We start from the raw sequence: 24,878 nt of genomic DNA, 5'->3' as shown, positions 1-24,878 counted from the left end.
GGTGAGTAGCACCCTGTGTTCCTAGTTCAGGCCCCAGCCCACCTTCCCTCGTGTTGTCCTTCTGGCCCTCGAGGCGACGCCCTTGCTTCCTTTACAGCTCTACCTTCACCCTTTGCTCTACGCAGATCTTTCTCCACAGGGCTCACGTCCCCGCGCCCCGAGCGGCCACTTAGCGCCGTCGCCGCCGGCTTTCGACGGCGAGCTGGATCTGCAGCGATACTCCAACGGGCCAGCCGTGAGCGCAGGGTCGCCCGGGATGGGAGCGGTGAGCTGGTCTGAGAGTCGTGCAGGCGAACGGCGCTTCCCCTGCCCTGTATGCGGGAAGCGCTTCCGCTTCAACTCTATCCTTGCTTTGCACCTGCGGGCGCACCCAGGCGCCCAGGCCTTCCAGTGCCCTCACTGCGGCCACCGCGCGGCGCAGCGGGCTCTGCTGCGCTCGCACCTGCGCACACACCAGCCCGAGCGCCCACGTAGTCCTGCTGCACGCCTGTTGCTGGAGTTGGAAGAGCGCGCGCTACTACGCGAGGCCCGACTGGGGAGAGCCCGAAGCTCAGGGGGCATGCAGGCCACCCCTGCCACTGAGGGCTTGGCGCGGCCCCAGGCTCCTTCATCGTTCGCCTTCCGTTGCCCCTACTGCAAAGGCAAGTTTCGCACCTCGGCGGAGCGCGAACGCCACCTGCACATCCTGCACAGGCCCTGGAAGTGCGGCCTGTGCAGTTTCGGCTCCAGCCAGGAGGAGGAGCTGCTGCACCACAGCCTGACGGCCCACGGGGCTCCCGAGCGTCCCCTGGCGGCCACCTCCGCTGCGCCTCAGCCTCAGCCTCCACCCCAGCCCGAACCCAGATCAGTCCCCCAGCCGGAGCCGGAGCCGGAGCCGGAGCCCGAACGTGAGGCAACCCCGACCCCAGCTCCTGCCGCTCCCGAGGAGCCCCCAGCGCCTCCGGAGTTCCGCTGCCAAGTGTGCGGCCAGAGCTTTACACAGTCTTGGTTTCTAAAGGGCCACATGCGTAAGCACAAGGCCTCCTTCGATCATGCGTGTCCGGTGTGCGGCCGCTGCTTCAAGGAGCCCTGGTTCCTTAAGAACCACATGAAGGTGCACGCCAGCAAGCTGGGCCCACTGCGTGCCCCGGGGCCTGGCTCCGGGCCTGCCCGGGCTCCCCAGCCTCCTGACCTCGGCCTGCTGGCCTATGAGCCGTTGGGCCCAGCGCTCCTCTTGGCCCCGGCGCCCACCCCGGCCGAGCGCCGTGAGCCCCCGAGCCTCTTGGGCTACCTGAGCCTGCGAGCTGGCGAGGGCCGGCCCAACGGCGAGGGTGCTGAGCCCGGGCCCGGCCGCAGCTTCGGAGGCTTCCGCCCGCTGTCCTCTGCTCTCCCGGCCCGGGCTCGCCGGCACCGTGCGGAGGAGCCTGAGGAAGAAGAGGAGGTGGTGGAGGCCGAGGAGGAAACCTGGGCCCGGGGCAGGTCGCTGGGCCCTCTGGCTTCCTTGCACCCGCGCCCGGGTGAGGGACCGGGGCACTCTGCCTCTGCTGCTGGGGCCCAGGCAAGATCGACCGCCACGCAGGGTATGTAGGTACCCTCCGCTCTCCGGGTGCGCCGCGTCCTCCTCTGACTCTTACGCCGCCACTCCCTCGTAGCTTCCTTGTTAAAAGAACTTACCTTTTATTTCTCCTGAGTTTTTTTGTTTTGTTTTGTTTTGTTTTTTTCGTGGAGGCTTTGCCATCATTTGAGAACACTTAACTCTTCAGTCACAACAAATCTAACCCCTCAGACTTTCTGTTTCCTCCTGGACCCCGAGGGGAAGCAGCCCTTTGGGGTGGGTGTGAGGTGGGTGCGCGGCACCTGGACAGGGTGTAGGCCCCCCTGACCTCCTCTTAATGTATGTGTTGCAGAAGAGAATGGGCTGTTGGTTGGAGGGACCCGGCCTGAAGGGGGCCGGGGCGCCACCGGCAAGGATTGTCCCTTCTGCGGAAAATCTTTCCGCTCAGCACATCACCTCAAAGTGCATCTGCGAGTGCACACAGGTGAGGGAGACAGCCTCCGGCGTGGAGAGGGGACTGGCAGCGGGCAGAAAGGAGGGCTACCGAAACACTAGGAGGTGAAGTTTGTTCCGAAGCCTTCAGTTTGGCTGGATGAGATCACTTGGGAAGCGCTCCTTTATTAAATCAAAGTAGGTGGGAGACGCAGTGCCCTTTCTTGGCTCTGAGAATGAGGTCTGTAAATTGGGCGAAATTCGGGTGGGTGCGTGCAGTGATCGTGACCCCGTGACCCTATCGCACCCACTCTCTCCAGGCGAGCGGCCCTACAAGTGTCCGCACTGCGACTACGCGGGCACCCAGTCCGGCTCGCTCAAGTATCACCTACAGCGCCACCACCGGGAGCAGAGGAGCGGGGCCGGCCCCGGGCCACCCCCGGAGCCACCGCCTCCTTCCCAGCGGGGTTCCGCCCCGCAATCTGGAGCCAAGCCGTCTCCGCAGCCTGCGACCTGGGTAGAGGGCGCCTCAAGTCCCCGGCCTCCTTCTAGCGGTGCTGGGCCCGGGTCCCGTCGGAAGCCCGCCAGCCCTGGGAGGACCCTGCGCAACGGGCGAGGCGGTGAGGCCGAACCCCTGGACCTGTCCTTGCGGGCAGGGCCGGGAGGCGAGGCCGGGCCGGGGGGTGCCCTCCACCGCTGCCTCTTCTGCCCTTTCGCCACTGGAGCCCCAGAGCTCATGGCCTTGCACCTTCAAGTGCACCACAGCCGCCGGGCTAGGGGCCGCCGGCCACCCCAGGCTGACGCTTCCCCGCCCTATGCCCGAGTACCATCAGGAGAGACTCCTCCCAGTCCTTCGCAGGAAGGGGAGGAGGGCTCCGGGCTGTCCAGACCCGGAGAGGCAGGGCTGGGGGGGCAAGAACGGTAGTGAGCCCTCAGGGGCGATTAGCTTAGTGAGCTTACCCCGCCGGAGTGGGGGAGCGCTAGTGGTAGTTGGGTAGAGAAGCCAGCAGGGGGCAGCGTGGGACCCATATCCCAGCCCCAGGCGGACCAGAGGTGGAAGGGGCGGCGGGCGTAGGAGGGTGGGCTGGCGGTACCCACCCAGCCCAAGGGAGTCACAGTGCCTTAGAAGTGGCAGAGGTGAGGGTCAAAGAACGGGGTCCCTGGGCTGGCAGAGAGGGTTTGTGTCCCTGTTGAGGAGCCACTCTGCCAGTCTTTGCTGGTCCATAGGCGTGAGAGTTTATTTTTGTACAAGGGGTGAGGGTGGGGGGCACTGTACCCTTCTAGCCCCATCAGGGGCCCTGTAGACGTCGCTATTTTTGGTACGATTCCTGTCATCCCTATTGCAGAGTCGTGTCCCCAATAAACAGGTGTCTTGAGGCACAGGGCCCTGTGTCTGTCTGCCTACCTATGTCCTGCTTCCCTCTTTGGGTCCTTCTGTCAGGAAATAGTCACCTCTTCAGACACTTAGTTATCACCCAAAGAGTTTGATAAGAAATGCAGAATATTGGGTTTTACCCCCAGGTTTCGATGCAGCAGCTCTGATGGGGCCCAAGAATTAGCATTTAACAAATAGCCAAGCAAGTTCTCACGCACTGTGGCCTGAGGACCTCATTTTGAGAACTGCTGGACTGTGCTGGATCCCAGTTTGTCTGTGACCAGTTCAGCCTCAAGGAGTAGGTGCAGTGTGGGAGAACGAGCTTCAGAGAGTGTGTGGAACCTCTGGGAGCCACTGTGGAGGAGACACATTCTCCCAGGCTCATACACAGTCAGCTCTGGGCCTGGGAGGGGTAGAGGGGACCTTCCAGTCTTGGTTTTATTTTCTGTGTTCTAGTTAAGGGCTGGTTGAGGGAAAGTGCTCAAGTTATTTATCACCTTAATCCAGAGGACTACTGTAGCTCCTTGGAGGCAAAGTGTGAGTAAATACATTTAATATAACAATAGTATTATAATAACAGTAATTATATATATAAAGTCTACAGTTCCCCTGTCGCACCCTCCTGTTATTGTTTGCATAGCTTCGTTTCTTGTGACACCTCAGAATGGAGTCACCAGGAACTCCAGTTGACCTGGCAGAGATGATTCTTCTCAGGGAAAGTGAGGGGGTGAGAAAAGAGGAGAACATGGGCTGCCAGGGAGGGCTGGCATGGGAGTGATGTCCTGGATACAGTAGCCCAGGATGGGAAAGCACCGGAAGAGGGATAACTTCTCCACCTCCAGGGTATGAAGGCAAGCAATGTGGCTGCTCTGGCTCCTGCAGGAGAAGGCACCAAGCTAGGAAGACTAGAGATAGTGGTGGCAGGGCAATACTCTGGTCGTTAGACCTCCTCTGTGTCCAGGAAGCAGAGGGAGGAAATTCAGTGATCGCCCAGTGCTTCATTATGCCCCACTGCCATCCCAGCCCAAAGTGTGCTGAGAGGAGAAGCTGCACGCAAGTTCTGGATCTTCTCTAGAAACCAGGAGAGAAGAGGGAGATGAGTTGGGAGAGGGAAGAAGCTGACTCCCAAGTAGCTGGGGACAGGAAGGAAGGCACATGCGAGATGGAAGGAGTGTTGGATGTGGTAGAAATTGGGGATGCTGACTCACCCAAGTCACAGAGGCGTGGTGGGGTCACTCAGGGCTCGAGCATGACTCTGCGGGGAGAGAAACTACAGTGAATTTAGGGACATATTTCTTGTCTTTCTCTTTCTTTTCCTCCATCCCTCCTCACAAGCCTATCAATTCACCTCTCTTTTCTACCCAAAGTCCTTGAATTTTGCTATTTACTTTTATTTTTTTAGAGACAGGTGCTCACTGTCGCCCAGGTTAGAGTGCAGTGGCACAAACATGGCTCACTGAAGTCTCAACCTCTTGGGCTCAAGAGATCCTCCTGCTTCAGCCTCTTGAGTAGCTGGGACTATAGGTGTGCTGGGACTCCCTCAAGAGTCCAGCTAATTCAAAAAAATTTTTTTTTTTTCATAGAGATGGGGTCTCACTATGTTGCCCAGGCTGGTCTTGAACTCCTAGGCTCAAGTGATCCTCCCACCTCAGCCTCTGAAAGTCTGGGATTACAGGTATGAGCCACCTTACCTGGCCTGAGTTTTGCCATTTTAACCCAAGTCCAAGCCAGGCCATTGGCATTCTCCCCTTTCCATCCACCCCAGCACTATACTCCTTATTTAAGATTCCTTTTAACCTATGACCTTGATGCCTCTTAGCCAGGTCCCGGGGAGAGGAGAAAGGTAGACAAGATAATAAATCCAGTCTGTAGCCTCAGCTGGGAGCACAAGTTCACAGTTTTCCCCCAACCCCTTGGGGTTGAATGATCAGAAAAGCCCATCCAGAAAGCAGCCAGAGATCACCTCATTCCCAGCCTCATTGTAGGAACTTACCTGTCGGGATAGCCCTAAGATCCCTCGACTGGCCAGGGTGGGAGTGCTGCTCCCAGGGTGGGGGGGTTGCAGGCTGGGGCTGTTTCTTGGTCCTGGGGACACATCTCCAGAAGAGTCAAGTGTTTCTGGGGCTGAAGGGGAAGCTAGGGTGAGAGCAGAGTATAGAATCCCTCCAGATTACCTTAAGCAACCAAGCTGCTCCATTAGGGAAGAAAAAGCTCCATAGCAACAGGAAGCTGTGAGTCACCATAGCGATCCAGTTGCAAGGGAACCCCCTACCAAGAGGCAGGAAATTGTCAGCAGCATCATTAGAGCAACCAGGGAAGAAGCGACAGGAAACTATAAGGATTGCCGTGGTGAACCAGGAGGGTACAACAGGAAGCTGGGGCAGTTTCCATAGAAACCCAAGGAGAGCTAGAGAGAGAGGTACAGAGGAAGTGCTTCTTAGCAACAGGCTGTTGTAAGCATCACCCTAGCAACCAGACGAAGGCTCTTTTAGCAGTGGGGAAGCTGTACATAGTTGTCATGGCAACTGGACTTCTTGGCTAGAAAAAGGAATTGCTCAGCAGCAAGCAGCCTGAACATCACCACCATGACCGAGCTGTTGGGAGCCACCCCTTGAGAGGTGCCTCACCCAGGGAAATTTGCTTGACGTCCAGATCCCAGGCCTCCTCCTCGACGCGGGCAGGCAGGGAGCAGGCTCCCGGCGAAAGGCCGGGAAGGGAGGGGCCGGCATGCTCAAAGGATGACACGGCCACGGAGGCCCGGGTGCGGGCGGCTGCAGAGAGTGGGGAGTGGGGGGTGGGGTGCTGGTGTGGGAAAGCCCTCTTGGCTCCCTGGAATGACCCTCAGTCTCACAGAGGGCCTCCCAGCCAGTCCCACTGATTTGGGGACGAGATGCCTTTCCTGACTTTCCACCACACCTCCCCTTTGTATCCTCATTGTCAAGGTCTTCACTCCTGGGGGCCACCCCCCCGCACCCTGGCCCTCACCTCTTCCAGTGAGCAGGGCACTCAGCGTCCGCTCCCCAAGGGCTTTGATGTCCAGGAAGGGTTTATTCCCAATGCCCATGGACACCATCTGCTGCACTCGGAGCTCTGGGGAATAAGGACACTTGTTACCAACTTCTTCCTGCTCTTCTCTCTAGCCCCAGCATGTCGTGGTTGGCTTTTTTGTTGTTGTTGTTGTTTTTCTTGTTGTTCCTTCTCAATCCTCATTCCTCCCTTTCATTCCTCTGGTGTCTGTTTTTACTCCTCCTGTTGACTATCACAACATGGATGGCAATGATGGTGTGACTTCCTCCTGAGATATCTGGCTCTTCCCTCCAGTATGTTGCATCCTGCCCGTTTGGCATCCCAGCTGCCTAATTTCTACTCTGCATCTTGGGCATTAAGAGCAAAAAAAAAAAAAAAAAAAAACCTCACATTTTTACATACCTTTACAGTTTACAAGGTGCTGCCATATATTTGATCTTACTTAATCATCCCTATTACACTAAGATGAAGACATTACTATTTCATTTTTCAGATGAGCAGAATGAAGTACAGAAAATTAAAACCAAGGTAAAGCCCAGCAAAAAAAACAAAAATAAAAATAAAACTAACAAACAAAAAACTAGTCCAGGTCACACAGCAAGTAGCAGCAGTTCTTAAATCCAAGTGAGCAGTTTCTCACCTCCTTTTCCCAGCCATTTGCATTATTAAAAAAATTTTTTTAAATCCTTTAAAGACAGAGTCTTGCTCTGTCACTCAGGCTCAAGTGCAGTGGCACCATCATAGCTCACTGTAGCCTTGAACATTTGGGCTCAAGCGATCCTCCTACCTCACCCCTCAAATAGCTAGGACTATAGGTGCACACTACCATGCCCAGTTAATTTTAAAATTTTTTGTAGAAACGGGGTCTCACTATGTGCCCAGGCTGGTCTTGAACACCTGGCCTCAAACCATCCTCCCACTTTGGTCTCCCAAAATGCGCTGGGATTACAGGTGTGAGCCACTGCACCTGACCCCTACTTGCTCTTGCTTCCCTGAAACTTGCCAGCTTTCTCTTTCTTTTTGGTATATCTTAGGCTCATTTCTACCTCAGTAATCTCTCAAGCCAAATCTTGAATCTTATTATAAGCCATTCTTTCTTCATCCTATAAACTGTTTTCCCAAGCAGTTCGCACACTCTCCAGAAAACTTCCTGCTATAACCCTGACTCCAAGCACCCCCTTCCTCAGCTCTGCCCAGTACCCTTGTTGTGGGCTGCCTGTCTCCACAGCAGCTGGGCAATAGAACTTGTCCACTTGAGTTTGATCTCTGGTGAGGTTGCCTGCAGAGTGTATGCCTCTCGTGCACGCCGCCGCCGAAACCACAACTCAAAGCAGAGTCCGCTGTCCCCGATGTTTTCTGTCAGCCCCATGTCAGCAGTCTGAGGAAGAGCAGAGGGCAGCGGGTGAAGACAGAGTGAGTCCTGGCTGGGTGATGCCACATGGCAAGCACTGGGCTTCGCCTGGCATCTGATAGATGTTCAGTAAACGTTTGCTCAACACCTATCATGTGCCAAGTGCTCTACATTTAGTCTTCATAACAACCATAATTTACAGAAGGGAAAATGAGGCCAGAAACATGAGACAACTTGTACAAAGGCTTCTCACAGCTTATTAGAGCCGGAATTGGACCCAGGCCTTTTCCTCTATGCTATACTCGTGCAGGGGGTACAAAGTCTAGAAGCCCTTAGAATCCATTCCACACTGCCTGATCCAGGACCACAGGTCACTATAAATGCTTATCTGGATATCAAGGCTGTTTCCCTAAAGCAAGGCCTCCCTCTTCTTGGATTCTTTAGTCAAAGTATAGTTGCTTTCTCCTCATGCCCTAGGAACCACCCCTAATTCCGAAGGCATGTGTGCACTTAGTGGGAAAGTCCCTCTTCCAGTCTGGTTTGGAATGCCTCCTAAGTGTTCTGCATGAATGATAAGGAAAACCTCATGAGGTAGACCAGTGACAGGGACTTCTAACATCCCCTGACACCCTAACTCGATAGTCGATTACAAGCCAAAGCCTATTGTAGATGATGCAGATTCTGAACCTGTGTTGGGGTTGAATTTCCAGAACATTCTGAGTTCTCAAGAAGAGAATGACTTCCTGTCACCTCCACCACTCACTCCAGGAATTGTACCTTAAAGGCCTGCTTGTAAACAAACATTTCTGAACCCCCTTCAGGGCCCTTGAGCTTGCTGAACAGGAGGAGATGCTCAAAGAGAAAGACATGGCGAAGGCACTTCTTTCGGCCACAGATGACAGTGAAGGGGTCTCGATGCAAGAGCTGTCCCTGCTCCTTCAGATCTATCTGGAGAAAGGCAAAGGAAAAGTGGTTGGCCCAGGGGCCCTTTGTTTGTATTTTACACGGAGCAAAAATAGATTTATAGGGCAAGGGGCCTAGTGCACTGGTTCTCAGGTAGAGTCAGGAAGTCAGGGAAGCCCTCAGCCTAGGGTCCATCCACTGGTCACCACGCACAGCACACCCAGCTGAGCAGGACAGCTCTGCCTCTGAAGATGGCAAGGTGCACTGCATAGTAGGGTTTATAGCTGCCTGTGGGGAAGCCTTTGCATGCTGGGGACCCAGGAAGAGAATCAGCAAAGAACTGAAAGGGAAATAGGTCTATTCCAGAGGAGGATACCGGATTCCAACATGTTCTGGAACCTCAGGGCTGGAAAAAGACTATGTAGACGAGACAAGGTATGTATTGGGTGTTGAGGTGCGGGAGGAAGTATGGGGTAGATGGGGAAAGATAACAATTAGGAAAGGAACAGGAGAGTACAAGGCGGATGTAGGAACATGGGATGTTGGGAGGACATAGCTTCTTTATTTACAAATGAGGAAAGTGAAGTCCAGTGAAATTCAGTGACTCAATCAAGGCCACCCAGCTGGTTAGAAATTAAAGCCTGGAGCCCTCTGACCTGGAGGCTGGTTCTCCTGTCACCAACCTACACGGCTTCTGACGCCAGGGCTGGGCAGTTTGAGCAGCAGTGACTGGAGCTAGGGCCTCACCTCACAGCCACGCACCGCCTCCACGGCCAGCAGGTCTCTGCCACGGGCCTCTTGTTCCCGGAGAAGCTGTACAGCAGCCCCAAGGGCCTGGCGCTCAGAACTGAGCTCAGGCCCAGCTTCCCTCAGGAGCTCCTCCAGGAGCCGCCCGTACCGAGCCAGCTGTTCCAGAGGCTGCTGCAGGGCTCGGGGCAGGTAAGGGCCAGCCTCCATGGAGCCCTAGGTTGAGGAGGACACAGACAGGGATGAGGGGAGGGCTGGAGCCTCTGGGGGCCAAGCTCAGGGGTTGGGGGGTAGGTGGGTGATACCCTAGGCTTTTGGGTATAGATGAAGCCCAGATGCTCCCTAAAGTAAGGCAAAACCCTTCTCCCTGGAAAGAAAGCAAGTGGGGGCCTGCAGGCCAGCAATCATTGTCTATATCTTGAAGGGAAATGGAAGAAGAATCAAAATAGTAATCCCCTGTACTCTCTGGCTTTGAACTTTTCTTTTTTTTTTTTTTTTTTCCCTGAGATGGAGTCTTGCTCTGTCGCCCAGGCTGGAGTGCAGTGGCACAATCTCGGCTCACTGCAAGCTCCACCTCCCGGGTTCACGCCATTCTCCTGCCTCAGCCTCCCGAGTAGCTGGGACTACAGGTGCCCGCCGCCACGCCTGGCTAATTTTCTTTTTGTATTTCTAGTAGAGATGGGGTTTCACTGTATTGGCCAGATAGTCTCGATCTCCTGACCTCGTGATCCACACGCCTTGGCCTCCCAAAGTGCTGGGATTACAGGCGTGAGCCACCCTGCCCGGCCACTGGCTTTGAACTTTTAAAGTCACTTGTACGTCTTTTGATGTGAGCTCTTCTGACGCTCAGATCCTCCCTGTGAGCTGGCTATAGTGACTATTGCCCTCATTTACCAGATGTGGAAATAGAGGCCCAGAGGAATCAGGAGTCCTGCCCAGTCTCTCAGGTGGACTGGATAAGAACCTGGCCTCACCAGTCCAGTGCTTGTCCCACCCTCAGCAATTCTAGGAGATGATTGGTAGGTGATGTTCCAGGGCACGTCCAGGAAAGCTTTTTTTCCCTGAGGGATTTGTTGGGTGGGTTTTTAGGTCTTCCTGGCCCCTCTACTTTTCTTCTGAAGGTTGGAGAAAAAGTTACCTTGCTTGAGGGACTGAGCGCAGCCAGACCATTCTCTAGTTTGTGTCGGTGCTTCACGTACTGTGCATAAAGGCTGAACTGGTCCCCCTGTCCCAGTAAAGAACAGATAAGGTGTCCCCGGTGAGGCCCCTGCAGACAAGCCTCTCTCTTCCCCCTCTCCATCCTCTCTGTAGCCCAAATGAGGGATGGGTCACCAGGGAGCACTCGGCCTACCAGGGAGGGAAGGGCTCCCTGTGGAGAGAGCATAGTCCAGGCAGCTCTTGGGAGCAGGGCGCAGAGGCTGAGTAGAGGCAGAAGTGCCCGCAGAACAGGGCTGGGCCCCAAGGTCACGGACCGCACATGGGAGGAGAGGGCCGTGGGTACTGAGGAAGGGACAGATGGATAAGGCTGGAACAGAGAAGGGAGAGCAAGTGGAAGAAGTTGAGGGGATCACTCACGTGGCGAAGGAAGCAGGCCCCAATGCGTAGGGGGTGGGTGGCGCAGCCCTGAAGCTCCCGCAGAAAGTGTGTCCGGTGGAAGCTGCGAAGTCTTTCCCGGGCACTCAGGGCAGCAGCCCAGGTGCCCCGAAGTTCAGGAGTCAGCTCAGGCCCAGGGAGTGGCACTGGCTCACTCAAGGTGGCCACGTAATCTTGTTCACAGGCAATCAGCTCAGACACCAGACGCTGCTGGGCACTGCAGGCACAATAGGAGTGGCAGAGGAGGTGTGGGAGGGAGTCACTACCCCCAACAATGTCATCTTCTTTTCCTGCTGGGCAGTTGGCTCTGCCTCTTAGCACTAGTTGGGCTGGGATCTCACCTGATGCTTCGTTTGCGCTCCATCCGGGGGGTGCCTACTCCCCAGGGTCCGTCTGGCCCCCCAGCCCGGCCCAGCAGCACGTGTTCCCGTGGTGAGCACGTCCTGTCTACCACCTCAGTGCTGGTGACCTCCAGGCCTCGGATCAGCACAGCTCTTGGGGGCCTGCCCTCTGCTTCTGGAGCCAGCTCAGGGCCCTCTTCCTCATAGTCCTCTCCACATGGGGCCAGGGAGCAATGGGATGGGGCCGGCCGTGGCCCAGGGCTGCTGGGGAGCAGCAAGGAGCTGAGGCTGGGCGAGGGGCTGTGGGGTCCCCACTGGGCCCCTCCACTGCTGGCACTGTCTGCCCGCCGTCGTCGGTAGCCCCGTGGGCTCGCCTCCTCTCCCAGCTGTTGCTGAATCCTCCTCTCCAGCTCTTGGCAGCGGGCCCGGCAGCGGCCCCATTCTCGCAGGGCTGCTGGGCTGCCCAGGTCCAGGGCCAGGGCCCGCATCTCCTGGAAGGTGCCAGCACTGGGCTCTGGGGCCCGCCGCAGGGCCAGTGCAGCCAGCACAGCCTCCCGACCCGGCCCAGCTCCTGCCAGCCGAGCAAAGCCCTCATCCACCCATTCATGTGCCTACAAAGTCAAAGGGGTTGGGGATGGGAGAGAAAGGGTAAGGGCCTGTGTTGCTCATGAAGGATGCCCAACGACAGCCCTTGTCCTCTTGCCTGTGGCCTCCCAATGCCCATCACTCTCCCGTTTTCTCACTGTTCCAGCATCACTCCCTAACCATGTCACTCGGAGTTGGTATGGAGATGGAAGAGCCTATATAAAAGAATAACCAGTACTCATACGACGTTTATGAGTGGCAGGCTCTGTGCTAAGGGCTTTTATGTATTGCCTCGTGTAATCCCCACAGCAGCCCTGTGAGGTAGATCTATGGAGGCACAGTCAGGTTTAGTATCTTGTCCCAGGTCATTCAGCAAGGAGGTGGCAGAGCTAAGAGCAAAAACCTAGGAGATGGGCTCCTCGGCCTCCACTCTTAACAACTTGATTACCTCTCCAGGCAGAAAGGAATGAATAAATGGAGATGGGGGGCACAGAAGGAAAAGGCCCTGCATGCACCTGCTGGAAGAAGCGCTGTAGCCGCAGGGCCCGATGGAGGCCACTCTCAACCTGCTCCAGCCGCTGTTCAAAGATATCCAGCACCTTCTGGGAGGTGGCATTCTCCTCCAGAGCCAGGGCCTCCCGTGCCTGGGCCAGGCGCTCCTGGAGAAGGGAGGCTGTGCTCAGACCTGGTCCTCACTCCCAGGTAGCCTCCCCCTGCCTCCTCTCACCTGCCCTCCAGCCCCTTCTCACCTGGACCTCAGCGCTGAAAGCCCGGAATCGCAGCTCTGTCTCCTGCAGGGCAGGCAGGGTGTCCCCAGGCATAGCAAAGCTTGCCAGCTGCTCCTCCCCTGGGCCCGAGAGCCACTGCAACACCTGAGGCAGATGGGGTGGGAGGGCAGGGGGTCATGGAGTGGAAAGGCAAGGAAGGGCTGAGATCCAGCATCAGCCCCACTACCCCAATCTGTAGAACTTTGAGTGAACTATTGCATCTTATCTGCAATGTGGGAATGACAATAGTGAATGGTAATAGTTTCCACAAGGGTCAAATGAGAAACTGAGTAAGAAATCTTTCGTAAGGCAGATGAGAGGGAAGCTGGGCTGATGGGAAGCACTGAGGGAGGTGGGTCAAAGTTCCAGGCTATGCCCAAGGGTGAAGTACATCAAACTGGGGTGAACCAAAGGCAGGATGAGGGTCATAGGGATGACTGAGGGCCTTCACCAAGCCTTGGCAACCGGTGGGAAAGGGTCCCAGGGACAAAGCCTGGAGAAACGGCACAGAAGGGGTGTGTGTGTGTGTGTGTGTGTGTGTGTCCGGCTTTAATTTCCTAATATGGGGCTATATGGACTCTCATGCTGGTTCTGAGATGTTTGACCAAAAAGGGATGGTAATATTTTCCTCTGAAGAAAGGCTGGAAGCTGAGGGTGGGACAGCCTGAGGATGAGAAGTCTGAGACTGTTCCTAATAGCCAGTGCCAACAATAACTACTTTTATAGTCCTTTGCTGAATTCATTTGATCTTTCTAACCATGTTATGAGTTAATTGTTACCATCCCCATTCTACAGATGAGGACTTGGGAACTCAGAGAAGCTTCATGACTTGTCCAACATCTTACACATGGCAGAACTAGAACTCAAGCTGAGCACGTTAGACTCCAAATCTTGTTTTTAAACAGTTGGGGAAACAGCTAACAAGCAGGTAAGCAAACAGGAGGAGATGCAACCCATCTCTAGGATATTGGCTTAGAGGAAGCCAATATGAAGAAATCCTAGGAAACAGAAAGTCTTGGCCCCAGCTTTAGCACCGGCCCTGAGGTGACCTTTCCCCTGATGCCCACATGCAGGCCCATGAAGTGTCCACTCACCATGCTCAGGGCTAAGGAGGAACAATCAGATTTCAAAGCCCCCTCTACCCCACATGGTAGGGTGGAGAGCAAATCCCTATGGGGCTCTTAACCCCAGGAGAGAAGAATCAAGTTTCAGAGAAGCCAGCCTTATTCCTGAATCTTTCCCACAAAGAAGCCTGTAGTTCCTCTTAGGTGCTCTCAATGCTCTCTCCTTCCAAGGTCCCAACCTTTCCGGCCTCAGGTCTGAGGGATGACATCGCATAAGGAGTTAAGCGCGCGTGTGTGGCAGTGTAACTAATGAGCTGGTATCAATAGACTTTTATTATTTTTCAGCTAAGGGGGTAGGCACTCCAGAGTTGATCAGCTCTTCAGAATCCCCTAGGGCAGCTGAGCATCTCTCACAATCTCTCAGCATTTTTGATCAAGTATAAACAGTGGGGAGGGGGAGATCTGGCTTTTCTTTACTGGTGCTACGATGCTATCACCCTCTTGTTGAATCTCATACTGACCAACAAATGTGAGGAGAGAGGGAGGGGCGTTCAACCAAGCCAGGCTAGAAGAACACCATCAACTATAAGTACCAACGGGAAAGGTGCTGGAGGCCACACTCCCAGGCTGAGTAAGAGGGACATGGGGGTCCTGGCTCACCTGCTGGAGTCGCCGCAGGCACTGCCGCTGCTCTTGCTGCTGCACGTGCAGGTTGGAGAGGCGCACAAGCTGGTGAATGGCCTCGTCCACTTCCTGATACAGTGTAGCTGGGCCTTGGCCCTCCAGCCTGGGGAAGGAGCAAAGAATGAATCATTTCCCTTGTTCAGCCCCTCAATTCTGTCCTTCTATGCCTCTGAGGGATGCAAACATGAGAGGCTGCATAGCAGCATGGATCAAAAGCATGGGCTGAACCCTGACTGCTTTGGTTTGAATCCTGACTCTTTACTGACCAATGTTGGCCAAGACAGTTAACATTTCTGATCCTCCAAATCCTCATTTGTAATAGTAAATGGCACACAAGGATGTTGTGAGGGTTATGAGACGGTAAGTGTAAAAGCATAGTATCTTGCCCAGATATATGCACAGTAAGAATGGTCTGGCAGCTAAGGTTTGTTGGCAGCCTTCGGCTGTGTCTCCACCTCCCACTTCCACCTGCCTCCGCACACCCATCCCTCGTACTTGCTGCTGTGAGTGGAGCGCAGCCTCATCAGGATGGCCCCCCCATCCCTCTGCAGTGCTGTCAGCCGGGGATCTGCCAGCACCTTCTGCAGTGGCTTGGGCATTCCCACTGCCTCCTGAGGATAGGGAGGAGTTGCCAGTTGGGGTTCCACCAGAGAGTCTCCACCCCAGCCCCATCCCAATCCCATCTCCCCACTGTCCCATCTCATCTCATACCTCTTCCTCTGGCTCTGCTGCTCCCTCTAGCTCCTCAATGGCCTGCCGTACGGAGCCCAGCACACCTTGGCACAGGCGACATAGCCTTACCACTTCCTGAAACCCACACGCAGGGATGGAGTTGAGGATCAGAGTTTAGGAAGGAACTTAAGCCCTAGGGTTGGGGTGAGGTAGCCCCAGAGACTTTTATGGAGGCAATGCTGAATTCAGTTCCTGACTTTGTTGCTAACTAATTGTATGATGTTGGGCAGGTTCAGAAACCTTCCTGAACTTCAGTTCCTCAACTGTAAAGTCAGGATAAGAAAGACTTCTGTGATTTTTAGGGAGATGATGCCAGTTTAGCATCTAATGTGGGCCTGGCACATTGTCCAGCTTGGTAACTGTGACTTTCCTTTCTCTCTGTCTTCAGTGGGGCTTCACCCTGTCACACCCCCTCTCTCCGCCTATTCATGTCAATTTCCCCTTTGACACTAAAGGAGAAGCTTAGAGACCATCTACAGACCCCTTTCATACTCAGCTCAAATCATGTTTATTTCTCTCTTCTTGAATACTCACAACACTTATATTCATAGAATTACATGAGATAAATGCTGGAAGGACCTTTAGCAATTCTATTGTGATTGTTACACTTCGCTGATGAGGATCCTGAGGGCTGGATGTTGGTGCAAGGAGCGGATACAGAAAGGGCACTATTTCTGCAAGTGAGGTAAAGTAATTTGGAACAACAACCAGCCTTTTGACTCTCAGTGCTTTCCAGAAACCCAGTGACACTATCTTGCGCTCTTCTCTACTTGTTTCATGATTTATCTCCCACCAAAAATCATGTACTACTTAATGTCACATTAAGAATTTATTTGGCTGGGCATAGTAGCTCATGCCTGTAATCTTAGCACTTCGGGAGGCTGAGACGGTCAGATCACTGGAGTCCAGGAGTTTGAGACCAGCCTGGGCAACATGGCAAAACCCCGTCTCTACAAGAAAAAAAAAAAAAAATACAAAAATTAGCTGGGTGTGGTGGCACATGCCTGTAGCCGCAGCTACTCAAGAGGTTGACGTGGGAGGATCGCTTGAGTCCAGAGGGTCAAGGCTGCAGTAAGCTGTGATTGAAGCATTGCACTCTAGCCTGGGCGACAGAGTGAGACTGTCTAAAAATAATAATTATAATAATTTAACATACTCCTCCTATCTCCCCAGTAGACCATGGTGCAGTGCACGTGTTTTCCTCATGATTTGGGAGCCATTAATACTTGTTGAATTGAATGGAATGGAAACCACTTTTTTGCAACCCCATGGTACGTCCTGGACCTGGCCTCTCTCCTAGAATGTCTTCAGCTGGGTTATTCCTGGCTCCCAGCATGCTAGGTGGTAGAGGGGAAGCTTACCTGGTGTATCTCTACCCAGTGACTGGGAGAGGGGTCCCTGTGACCTCCTAACTCCCACTGCAGCTCCTCTGGCTTGGCCACTCTTTTCAGATCATTCTCTGACAGCACCTCAGCACCCTGTAGAGGGTAAGGCAGGGGGTTTCTTCCTGGGCACCCAAGGACTCAGAAACCAGCCTGGGGCTGCAGCCAGCCTCTTCTCCTCTCTCCACTACTGATGGGAAACTAGGTAGGAATGAAGGGCTCAAACCTGAAATCCACAGAGTTCAGTTGGAAGGTCATCATGAATGAGAATCAGCAGCCGCTGAACAAGGGGAGGATCTCCTGAGTCCTAAGGGCAGAGAAGAATAACCCTAAACTGGGCAATTGGGTGTCCTGGACTGGCCACTAGTGAAGAGTTAGGATCCGGGGAACTGCCTGTTCAAGGGGTGGTTACCTGAAGTTGGCTCAAGACAGGAATGAGTGCTGGAGGCAGTGGAGGTGCCTGACGAAGGTCCAGCAGGACGGACAGCCCCAATATCTGTAGATCAGGCCTGTGGGAAAAGGAAGAGCCAAGGAGGCTGCTGTGTGTGTGTGTGTGCTGGGGGATAGCAGATAAGGCAAGGCAGACACACAGGGTCTGTTTTTAGTTAACAGTCCTCAGGAGAAATTAGTTGCTGGTACATTTGGGAAGAAATGGGCAAAGGGCCAAATTCTGGGATGTGTGTACAAGAGGAAGTGACCTAGCAGTCAGGAGTCTATATTCATATGGCTACTAGGTCAAGGGATTAAGGTCTGGAAAGTTAAGAATTCTGTTCTGGAATGGCATGCATTCAGTGTCAGCCTGTAGTATGATGCCTAATAGGTACTCAGTGCTCAATAAATGTTGAATAAGTGAACCAATGTCCTGATGATCTTGGTAGGGTTGGAAGAGAGTGAAAGTCAACAGTGTTGCTTTTGAGGATCAGTGAAGATATGAAGCTGGAGGTCAGGGTCAGTAAGGCCAAAGGTCAATGACTTGAAATCTGAAGGTTGAAGTAGGTGTCCTTAGAGGTCAGAAGGTCAGTGTCCTGAGAAGAAGGAGGTGAGGGTCCTCATGAATCAGGAGGTTAGTGTCCAGGGTGCCAGGACTGGGCCTCGGTTACCTGAGCAGTGAGTGGAGGTAATGAAGAGTTGTGTTCAGCGTGTCTCGGGAGGGTGGGGGCTCCTCAGGAGGGCACGGTGGGGTAATGGTCAGCAGAGCTCGCCCACTCTGGTCCATCCCTCCTGAAGACACAAAATGGCCAGGCTGTCCTGGCTGGGAGCAGTCCATGCCTACCTCCTTTCCGCCCTGCCTCCCCCAGTCCCCAAGCCCACCCAATTGCTTCTCTTTCCCAGTCCTTTTTCCCTTCACCCACTGATGCCCACTGACCCGTCAGGATGAGGAATCCAGATGCCATCAAGTCCCAAGCTACATCAGGGTGGTCAGAGATGGAGACTGGAAGGGCCTCTTCTGGAATGTTGTCCCCTTTTCCTTCCTGCACAGTCTCCAGCGGAGGTGTTGGAGTGTCAGACAGGAGGCCTTCTGGGCCTGCGTGTACTGCACAGACACAGACAGAAAAATGGGACTGAAGTTAAGATGGTTCTGGTTGTTCTGCTCCCAGCCTAACCCTGCTCCTCCTTCTGGCCCCTCCTATAGGCCCGACCTGCTTTGGCCCTTGCCCCATGAGCCTCACTCAGTGTCATCTCACCTGCCAGGCACACCAGGTCTGGCCCCTCCAGCTCTCTCTCTCTGGCCCCCTCTTCTGCAGGCCCACAGGCTTCAGAGGGCTGAGGCTCCTTTTTGCCTGCTGTTTTGAGCTCTTTTGGCTCAGATTCTGGCTTCCCTGAGCCTTCATATTCCTCCTTAACCAGGCTGCATTCTGGAAGCGTGTGCTCACTTGGTGAGGGCAGATTGCCAAAGGCTTCTTGGTGGCTGGCCTCTTCCTTGTCCCCAGGGCTCAGTGGGGCACTGTCCCCTCCTCGGCTAAAAGCCCCTCGACCTGCAGCTCGCTTCTTTCTTCTGTTTCCTTTGCCTGTTCTCCGAGGCGTACCAGGTGGTCCTTCAGCCCCCTGGCCGCCTCCTCCTCCTCTAAGCTCCGCTGGCCTCAGGGGGCAAGATTCAGAGGCTTCTCCCACAGTCTCTGCTGGGGGCTCAGACACCTCCAAGACTGCTGCCTCTGGGACAGCCTCAGCTCCTGGGGGAGACTCAGGGGAGGCTCCGGTGCTGCTCCCCTCGCCGGGTGGGCGTGCTCCATCCTGGTCCCGAGGCCCCAGGCCCTTCTGGTGCATCCATGCCCGGTGTCTCCGGTGGCGACCCTTCCCTCCAGCGCCCTTGCGGGTGGGTACCGTCCGGACTCTGGAGAGGCCCGGGGAGCCTTCAGCATCTGCTGGGCTCCCCCTCACGGGCAGCGTCACCTCCAACAGCTCCACATACTCACCCTCAGGTCCTTCCACAGGGGCATTGTGCCCATCCCCAGGACTCCGGGTACCCAGCGCCTCCTCAGGAAGTGGAGGGCTGGGAAGCCCTGGAGGTCCAGAGGGCAGTTCTGGGGGCAGCGTACTTGGCTGATGTCCAACCATGAGGCCCTCTTTGTGCACAAATCGTGGGCAGATGAGCTCAGCCCAGGGCAGCCGCTGAATCCCAGAGGGCGCAGACACTAGGCAGGTACTTAGGCGACCTGTTGGCCGGTCCTTGTTGATGCCTTGTAGCCACTCAGGTGTGAATAGGTAGGCACAAGCCTCACTGGGCACAGGAATCTCCTGCACCCGCCCACCCCCAGGGGCCAGACACTTGAGTGCTAGTCGTGGTGCTTGGGCAGCTGAGGGCACCACCTGCAGATAGAAGTCTCCTGGGCGCAGCAGTTGCCAGGGTAGGGCCGCTAGCTGCACCACCACCTGTTCATGCAGGCAGAGCGGCCACCCCTCATGGAAGAAGAGGAATCCACTGTATTGGGCCTGGGGAGAGAGGTGGGAGGCTGCACTCAGGCCTCTGCTGAAGAAACCAGCAGAAGAGGGCAGTTAGAATGGGCCCACCCTAGGCAGGACCAGCCTTATGCCTGCAAAGTTATACTCTCAGGAGAGCAGGAGGGAAGATTTGGGGTATTCAGGTGGCAGAGAGGAAGGGATTGGGACTGATCAGTCTCCCAGTAGTAGGAAGCTTCTTTAGGAAGCTAGTTCCGTATGGGGGAGGGTAAGAACTGAATCGTTACCAAGACATGGTCAGCAGATGCCATTGTCTTGGAGAAGTTAAAGACTCTTAGGAGTCTTTATATCTATAGAAATGAAGGATCTCTTGACTAATGTACGGGGGAGTTAGTATCTTGAGAAATTCTTATGGGGGGAGAAGATGTCTGGAATTGGGTCTGGAGAGTTAGGGTCTTTGGGGGTCAGTGTTTCTTAGGGGTCAAGATGAATTTGGGGAAGATGAATATGTGTGTGTTAGTATCTGAATGGTCAGTGCCTGTGAAGGTGAAAGTTTGTGGGAGGTCAGAGAATGAAGCTTAAGTGATTCTGGAGAGCTCAGTATTAGGGGAGGCTGTATCTCTAGGTTAGTGGGGGCATTAGTCAGCCTGGCTAGTCTGTAGAGTGTGGCAGTGGATCTTGGGGAAGGCAGAATAGTGATGCACGGCCACTCACACAGGCTTCCTGCTGGACCTTGGCAAGCAGGTGCTTAGCTGGTACCAGGAAGTCCAGCGTGTACCTCAGTGCGTCCTCCCGATAAGTCCTCTCCACCACCTGGAACACCTGGCCCAACAGGGTGGGGGCTGTTGCCTCAAAGGGTGGATACAGGGCGGCGAGAGTGCTCTGCACACAGTCCTCCACTGGCTCAGGCTCCTGTAGAGATAGGACCAGGCTGCAGATCCCTAGAGATCACCCAATCATGGCTCCTTGGGAGCTGCACTGGTCTAGGGGTGGCTGTGTTCTCCAAAGCCCCCATTGTACAATGTGGGCAAAAGTTGAGCACTCAGGAAATGCTGGCTGATGAGCCCAGAATGGGAGTGGGGCTGGGCCAGAGTGTTGAGTGCCTGGCAGGGCACCCAACAATCAAGCTCTGATACCTTGGCTTTGGAGATCCAGGGAGAATTTGTTGTGAATGCCCCTGATCAGGGCTGTTCCGGGTGCTCGTGAGTTGGGGTGATTGCATAGATCTTTCCCAGGAGAGAAAAGACAGGCTTCTGGGCTATCAGGGGACTGAGCTTATGGCTGAGAACTTGAGGGGATGAGGGAGATTTCCACACAGCCATCCTGCAAATCCCCTCTCATAAGACTCATCATCCAGAGCTCCCCATCTTAAGTGGAGGTGCCATCACCCACAATTATGTCCCAGAGATGATCATTTGGTGAAAGAGAGATGGTCATTTATATGCTAGAGATGGTCATTTGGTGGAATGAGGAGGATGGAAAGACTCTCTGTGACTGTCTTGGGTCTTTCTAGCATCCCTCTTCCCTCTCCCACAGTGGCTCTGAAGCAATCACCCAATCTTAGAGTATGTGGGATTGGATTACAAAGAACCGGGTGGGGGCAGTTGAAAGAGAAAAAAAGTCACAAAAGGAACTTGTGGGAACGGATGAGGAGGCCTTGATGGTGCGCATTCGACCTGGTCTTTTCTGATTCCAGTGGGACCTCTCTCTGCCAACCTCCACTAGGAGTCTCAAAAAGACTCAGCCCTGCTTCATCCAGACTCCCCTCCCTAAGTGAGTCAATGAGACATCTTTCTCCAACCCGTAACCTAAACAACCACCCCTTGGGCTATTCCTTTGCAAACTTCTTTTTCAAGACAGTCTTTGAAGTTTCTTTTACTGGAATTTTTTTTTCTTTTTTGCTGTAAATGGGGAAGGGGATACTCAATGCAGCCTTTACCTTGGTCTCTACCTGCCCTACCCCCATGTCTTGCCTTTGCCATAAAACAAAATAGCTTATTTTTCTCTGAGCTCCTCCATCCAGAGTTGCCCGTTTGTCTCGACCGTCTGGGAAGTTAGGGCAACCACTCCAGAGACGGGACATTCAGTGCGTCAGCGCGCAGACCCGGCCCCAAGGTGTGTGGGCGAGCAGACAGACCCCCAGTGTTCCCGGGACCAGGCGGACGCAGTGCGCGTGGGTGGGGGGAAGGAGGAGATGGGCGGGGGTGAGGCAGAGTGGGGCCGTCTGCTCCAAGGCAGGGAGTGCGGAGCTAGGGCTTGAGCAGCGAGGCAGCTGCAACCCATTAGGGGCGGTGAGCTCATGGCTGAGCTAGAGTCTCAGCCACAGGAAACGGCAGCAGCAGGAGGGGAGGAGGGGTCTGGGGAGGGAGGCGGCGGGCGGGAGCACGGAGACTCAGCCTCCTGCCGGCGGGGACCAGAGAGGAGACCAGAGAGACTGAGTCAGCTCTCCCTGGCCCAGTTCCTCTTTCTTCTTCCTCCAGCCTCCCTGCCAGAGGGTGCCCTTCCCTCCGTAGAGGGGCGGCCCCAGTAGTGCCCCTGCCCCTCCTCCACTCCCTGCGGTGAGCTCCCCCTGGCAAGGCCTCTCCCCCTCCTCCACTCTGCAGCGAGCGCCCCCTTGGCCATGCCCCCGCCCTCTTTGCAGTGGGCGCTCTCTCTGGCAGTGCCCACTCTCGCAGCGGTGCTTCAGAGTACTCTGCAGTGAAAGTTCCCAGGGCAGTGTTCACTCCTGTTGGTGTGGGCTTCTCCTTAGCATACCCTCCAGCTTCCAGCGCCCCAAGTTGCTGCTGCCAGGGTCTCCTACTCCCTGCAGGGAGCTCCGGCTCGTGTTCCCTCCCCTCTGTAGCAGGAGTGCCCTGAGGCAGCCCTTCAGTTCCCTGCAGCAAGAGCTCTGGGGCACTTCCCTCCTCCGCAAACTCCGGTCGGCTCTGGCAGTGTCACACCCCCTGGTACTGTGAGCTCCCCCCAAGCACCCCCAACTATCCTGAGGCAGCTCTTTTTCTCTACGGGAATTTCCCTCTTTGGCCATACCCCTGGACCCGGCCCAGCCACAGCTGTGGCCAGTCCCCTAGGGCCGGATGGGTGGGCCTGCCTCACCGGGTTGGGGACAGGGATGGAAAATGGTGGTTCCATGCAGGTCAGTTCTCATGACCCGAGGGGCCGGGCCTCTTCCAGGGCCGCTGCAGGACCAACCCGCAGGGGTCTCCCGCGGGTAAGGAGCTCGGACCAGGAGGGGGAGGGAAGCTCCAGGAAAGGAAGGCACAGGTCAGGACAGAGGAGGGCGGGGAGCGGGGAGGTGTGGGGATTAGGGGAGAGACCAAAGGGAGGATGGGGGAGGAGGCGGAGGAGAGGAGGAAGAAAGGGTGAGGGCAATACCCGGTGGGGACAGAGCTAAACAGTCGGGCAGACAGACAGACTAATAGAAGAACGGGGGATGGGAGAGAGGAGAGTCCCAGGAGCGCTGAACAGTCCGAGGCAGGCTCTGGAGGCACCAGGCTGGGGACTTGGGGGCCCAGAGCGGGCTGCGCGAAGGCCGAGGGGACCCAGGGGGCTGCGACGCTGGACTCACCATGGCTCGGCGCCGGGCCGCGTCTGAAGCTTGGTCGGGCGGGCGGGGCCGGGCGCGCCACCGCCTCCCTCCCGCCGCTCGTGTCTCGCCGGGTCTGGCCAAGGGACAGCTCCGGCCGCGGTGGCGGCTCGGCCCGCTCCGGCTTCCAGGCCGCGGGGCCCCGCCAGGGAGGGCCGAGACGGCCGCCCCTCCCCGCCCCGCCCTTCAGCGCCCGCCCCCGCCTCCGCGCGGGACCCCTTGCCGGGACTCCGTCTCCCGCGCCGAGACTCTCTGCCGCTCCCCGGGCGTCCCGAGCCTATCTGTCCCGTTCACCGGCAACCTTCTTTCTTCTCCGCCCCGCCCTCCAGCGGGTAACCTCGACCCTGACCCTCGGAGGCCCGCCCAGCCGAGGATGCCCCTCTTTTCCCGCCACGGCCTCGCTCCCCGCGGGATCAGTTTAGCCTCGGCAAGGGATGCTCCAAAGGCTGGGGCGTGCGTGAATTCCCTTGGGCCGCCCCTTCCCAGAACTGGGGTCTTCCTGCGGCTGGAAAGCCTCCCCGCTCTAACTCGCCCGGGACCCTCTGCTCCCATCGGTTTCTAGACTTTGGCAGGACCCAGGGCTCAAATGAGACCTTCAGGCCCCTGCCTGCCTAGCAGAGAGCGGAGGGCCGGGAAATCAGGGGATTCCCCAACCTCCCGGGGGCTTGCCCGCCCTCCTTTCCCTCCATCTCCTCGGGCCTGGAGCCTCTGGGCTGACAATGGGCTCCTCTGTGTTGCCTGTGGAAGGCGGGAGTGTGCGGGAGTTAGGGAGCAGCGAAGGCTTGGGATGGGGGCGGACATCCTGGCCGAGGGGGCAGGGTTCCCGGATCGGGATGCTTATGTAGGGGCGTGCATTTCGCCGGACATTTTCTGAGTTCTCTCCTCCGTGGCCCTTCCCCTCCGCATCCCTATCTCTCTATTCGGCTAGAAGAGGGAAGGCACCAGGCCTCCAGTTGGAGGATTCGGTAACTGGATGCCAGCCCCTTCTTTCTGTTGGGTTGGCTATAGCGTCCCGCAGGGCTGCTAGGGCTCGTGGCCATGGGAATGGGTATCTGGCGCAGGAGACAAAGCAGGGTGGGCTAGTTACGAAAGTTCCAGCTTCACTCCCTCATCAAACCCCGAGCGTCCCCCGACCGTGTCTGAATGGGAGAGGAAGGCCGGATGGGGGTGTCTCCCAGGAGCCCGGTGGGGGGGAGGCACTGGCACGGCGGGGAGATGCCCTGCCTGGCCTCCGAGCAGGCACCGGGAAGCCCCGCAGCTCCGTGAGCTCTTCTAAAGGGTGGACGGAAAGGAGAGGAGAGGAGATCGGAAAGCCGAATAGTTCCCGGAGGGGCGTGAACGCGTGTGCCCCTGCAGCTGGAGGGCGATGATGAGAAAACGTCCGGCCTCGCCTGCAGTTCCTCGGAGGCCGGAGCCTCTGGGCAGTTGTTGGAACAGCGGGAGGGGAGGCGGGGGCGCCGCCAAGGTGACTTGCTCTTCTCTCACCTCCTCTGGACGCTAACCTCCACCTTTTTCTCCGCTCCGCTGAGCCCGGAAAAGGACAGAGCAAATGTTCATCCTTCTTAGAGGCAAAAAGAGGCCTCTGCTCCATGCGTCAAAAAAGAACCCAGTAACCATCTTCCCCGCACAGAGCTGTGGAGTTGGAACTCTTTCTAACACCCGGCTATGGGACCCTCGAGTCACCGACACTCTCCCGGTTCCTTATTACGAGGGCCCGCGAGCTAGGAGAGTGAGATTTTGCTACCCCCTGGTGTCCATTCCGTAAATACTGCCCAGTGGCGGGTTAGAGGGGCCAGTGTTCAAAAAACCTTATTCGCCTGCCTCAAACCCAGCTCATCTATTCTCGGTGTTGAGAGTGTCTGAACCTTCCCTCACCAGGC

General features: G+C 55.9%; 2 protein-coding genes across 10 annotated transcripts in view; one reads left to right on the top strand and one right to left on the bottom strand.

Moving 5' to 3' along the window:
* ZNF219 (zinc finger protein 219) overlaps positions 1–3,348 on the top strand; it is an 85,738-nt gene extending 82,390 nt beyond the window's left edge. For 3 of the 5 annotated variants that reach the window (XM_055289576.2, XM_055289575.2, XM_055289577.2), the window contains exons 3-5: positions 126–1,559; positions 1,887–2,018; positions 2,287–3,348. In XM_055289576.2, coding sequence (XP_055145551.1) covers positions 126–1,559; positions 1,887–2,018; positions 2,287–2,891 — 2,171 coding nt within the window. In that variant the 3' untranslated portion in view covers positions 2,892–3,348. The remainder of the gene's footprint in view (positions 1–125; positions 1,560–1,886; positions 2,019–2,286) is intronic. The other 2 variants (XM_063644685.1, XM_055289578.2) reach the window with 1 other exon arrangement.
* Positions 3,349–3,862: 514 nt separating this feature from the next.
* Positions 3,863–23,637, bottom strand: ARHGEF40 (Rho guanine nucleotide exchange factor 40). 5 transcript variants are annotated; one of them, XM_055289571.2, is made up of 24 exons: positions 22,981–23,636; positions 20,130–20,327; positions 18,203–19,448; positions 17,884–18,051; positions 17,618–17,738; positions 16,930–17,026; positions 16,744–16,824; positions 16,497–16,613; positions 15,115–15,210; positions 14,899–15,014; positions 14,380–14,506; positions 12,638–12,760; positions 12,404–12,547; positions 11,304–11,914; positions 10,945–11,179; positions 10,508–10,594; positions 9,370–9,585; positions 8,497–8,667; positions 7,569–7,746; positions 6,327–6,431; positions 5,969–6,112; positions 5,335–5,465; positions 4,550–4,596; positions 3,863–4,412 (listed from the first exon to the last, which is right to left on the bottom strand). In XM_055289571.2, exons 1-23 carry the CDS (start codon positions 22,981–22,983, stop codon positions 4,555–4,557), a joined length of 4,557 nt encoding a protein of 1,518 aa, XP_055145546.1. In that variant the 5' UTR covers positions 22,984–23,636; the 3' UTR covers positions 3,863–4,412; positions 4,550–4,554. The 5 variants fall into 5 exon arrangements, 3 of the variants coding, with proteins under 3 accessions (XP_055145546.1, XP_063500737.1, XP_055145549.1); XM_063644667.1 differs by having other exon boundaries at positions 3,863–4,596; positions 22,981–23,637; XM_055289574.2 differs by lacking the exon at positions 5,969–6,112 and having other exon boundaries at positions 22,981–23,626.
* Between the last annotated feature and the right edge of the window lie 1,241 nt (positions 23,638–24,878).

This window comes from Symphalangus syndactylus, chromosome 8 (genome assembly GCF_028878055.3).
Source record: "Symphalangus syndactylus isolate Jambi chromosome 8, NHGRI_mSymSyn1-v2.1_pri, whole genome shotgun sequence".
NCBI lineage: Eukaryota > Metazoa > Chordata > Mammalia > Primates > Hylobatidae > Symphalangus > Symphalangus syndactylus.
This window is presented reverse-complemented; position numbering and strand designations above follow the sequence as displayed.

What these genes read in the sequence shown, in the direction of transcription:
- ARHGEF40 (XM_063644667.1), bottom strand. An exon ending in TGGATTCCTCATCCTGACGG is followed by an intron (nt 17,739 to 17,883) that starts GTCAGTGGGCAT and finishes TTGTGTCTTCAG; the next exon opens with GAGGGATGGACCAGAGTGGG. An exon ending in CGTCAAGCAAATTTCCCTGG is followed by an intron (nt 5,466 to 5,968) that starts GTGAGGCACCTC and finishes CTTCCCCTTCAG; the next exon opens with CCCCAGAAACACTTGACTCT.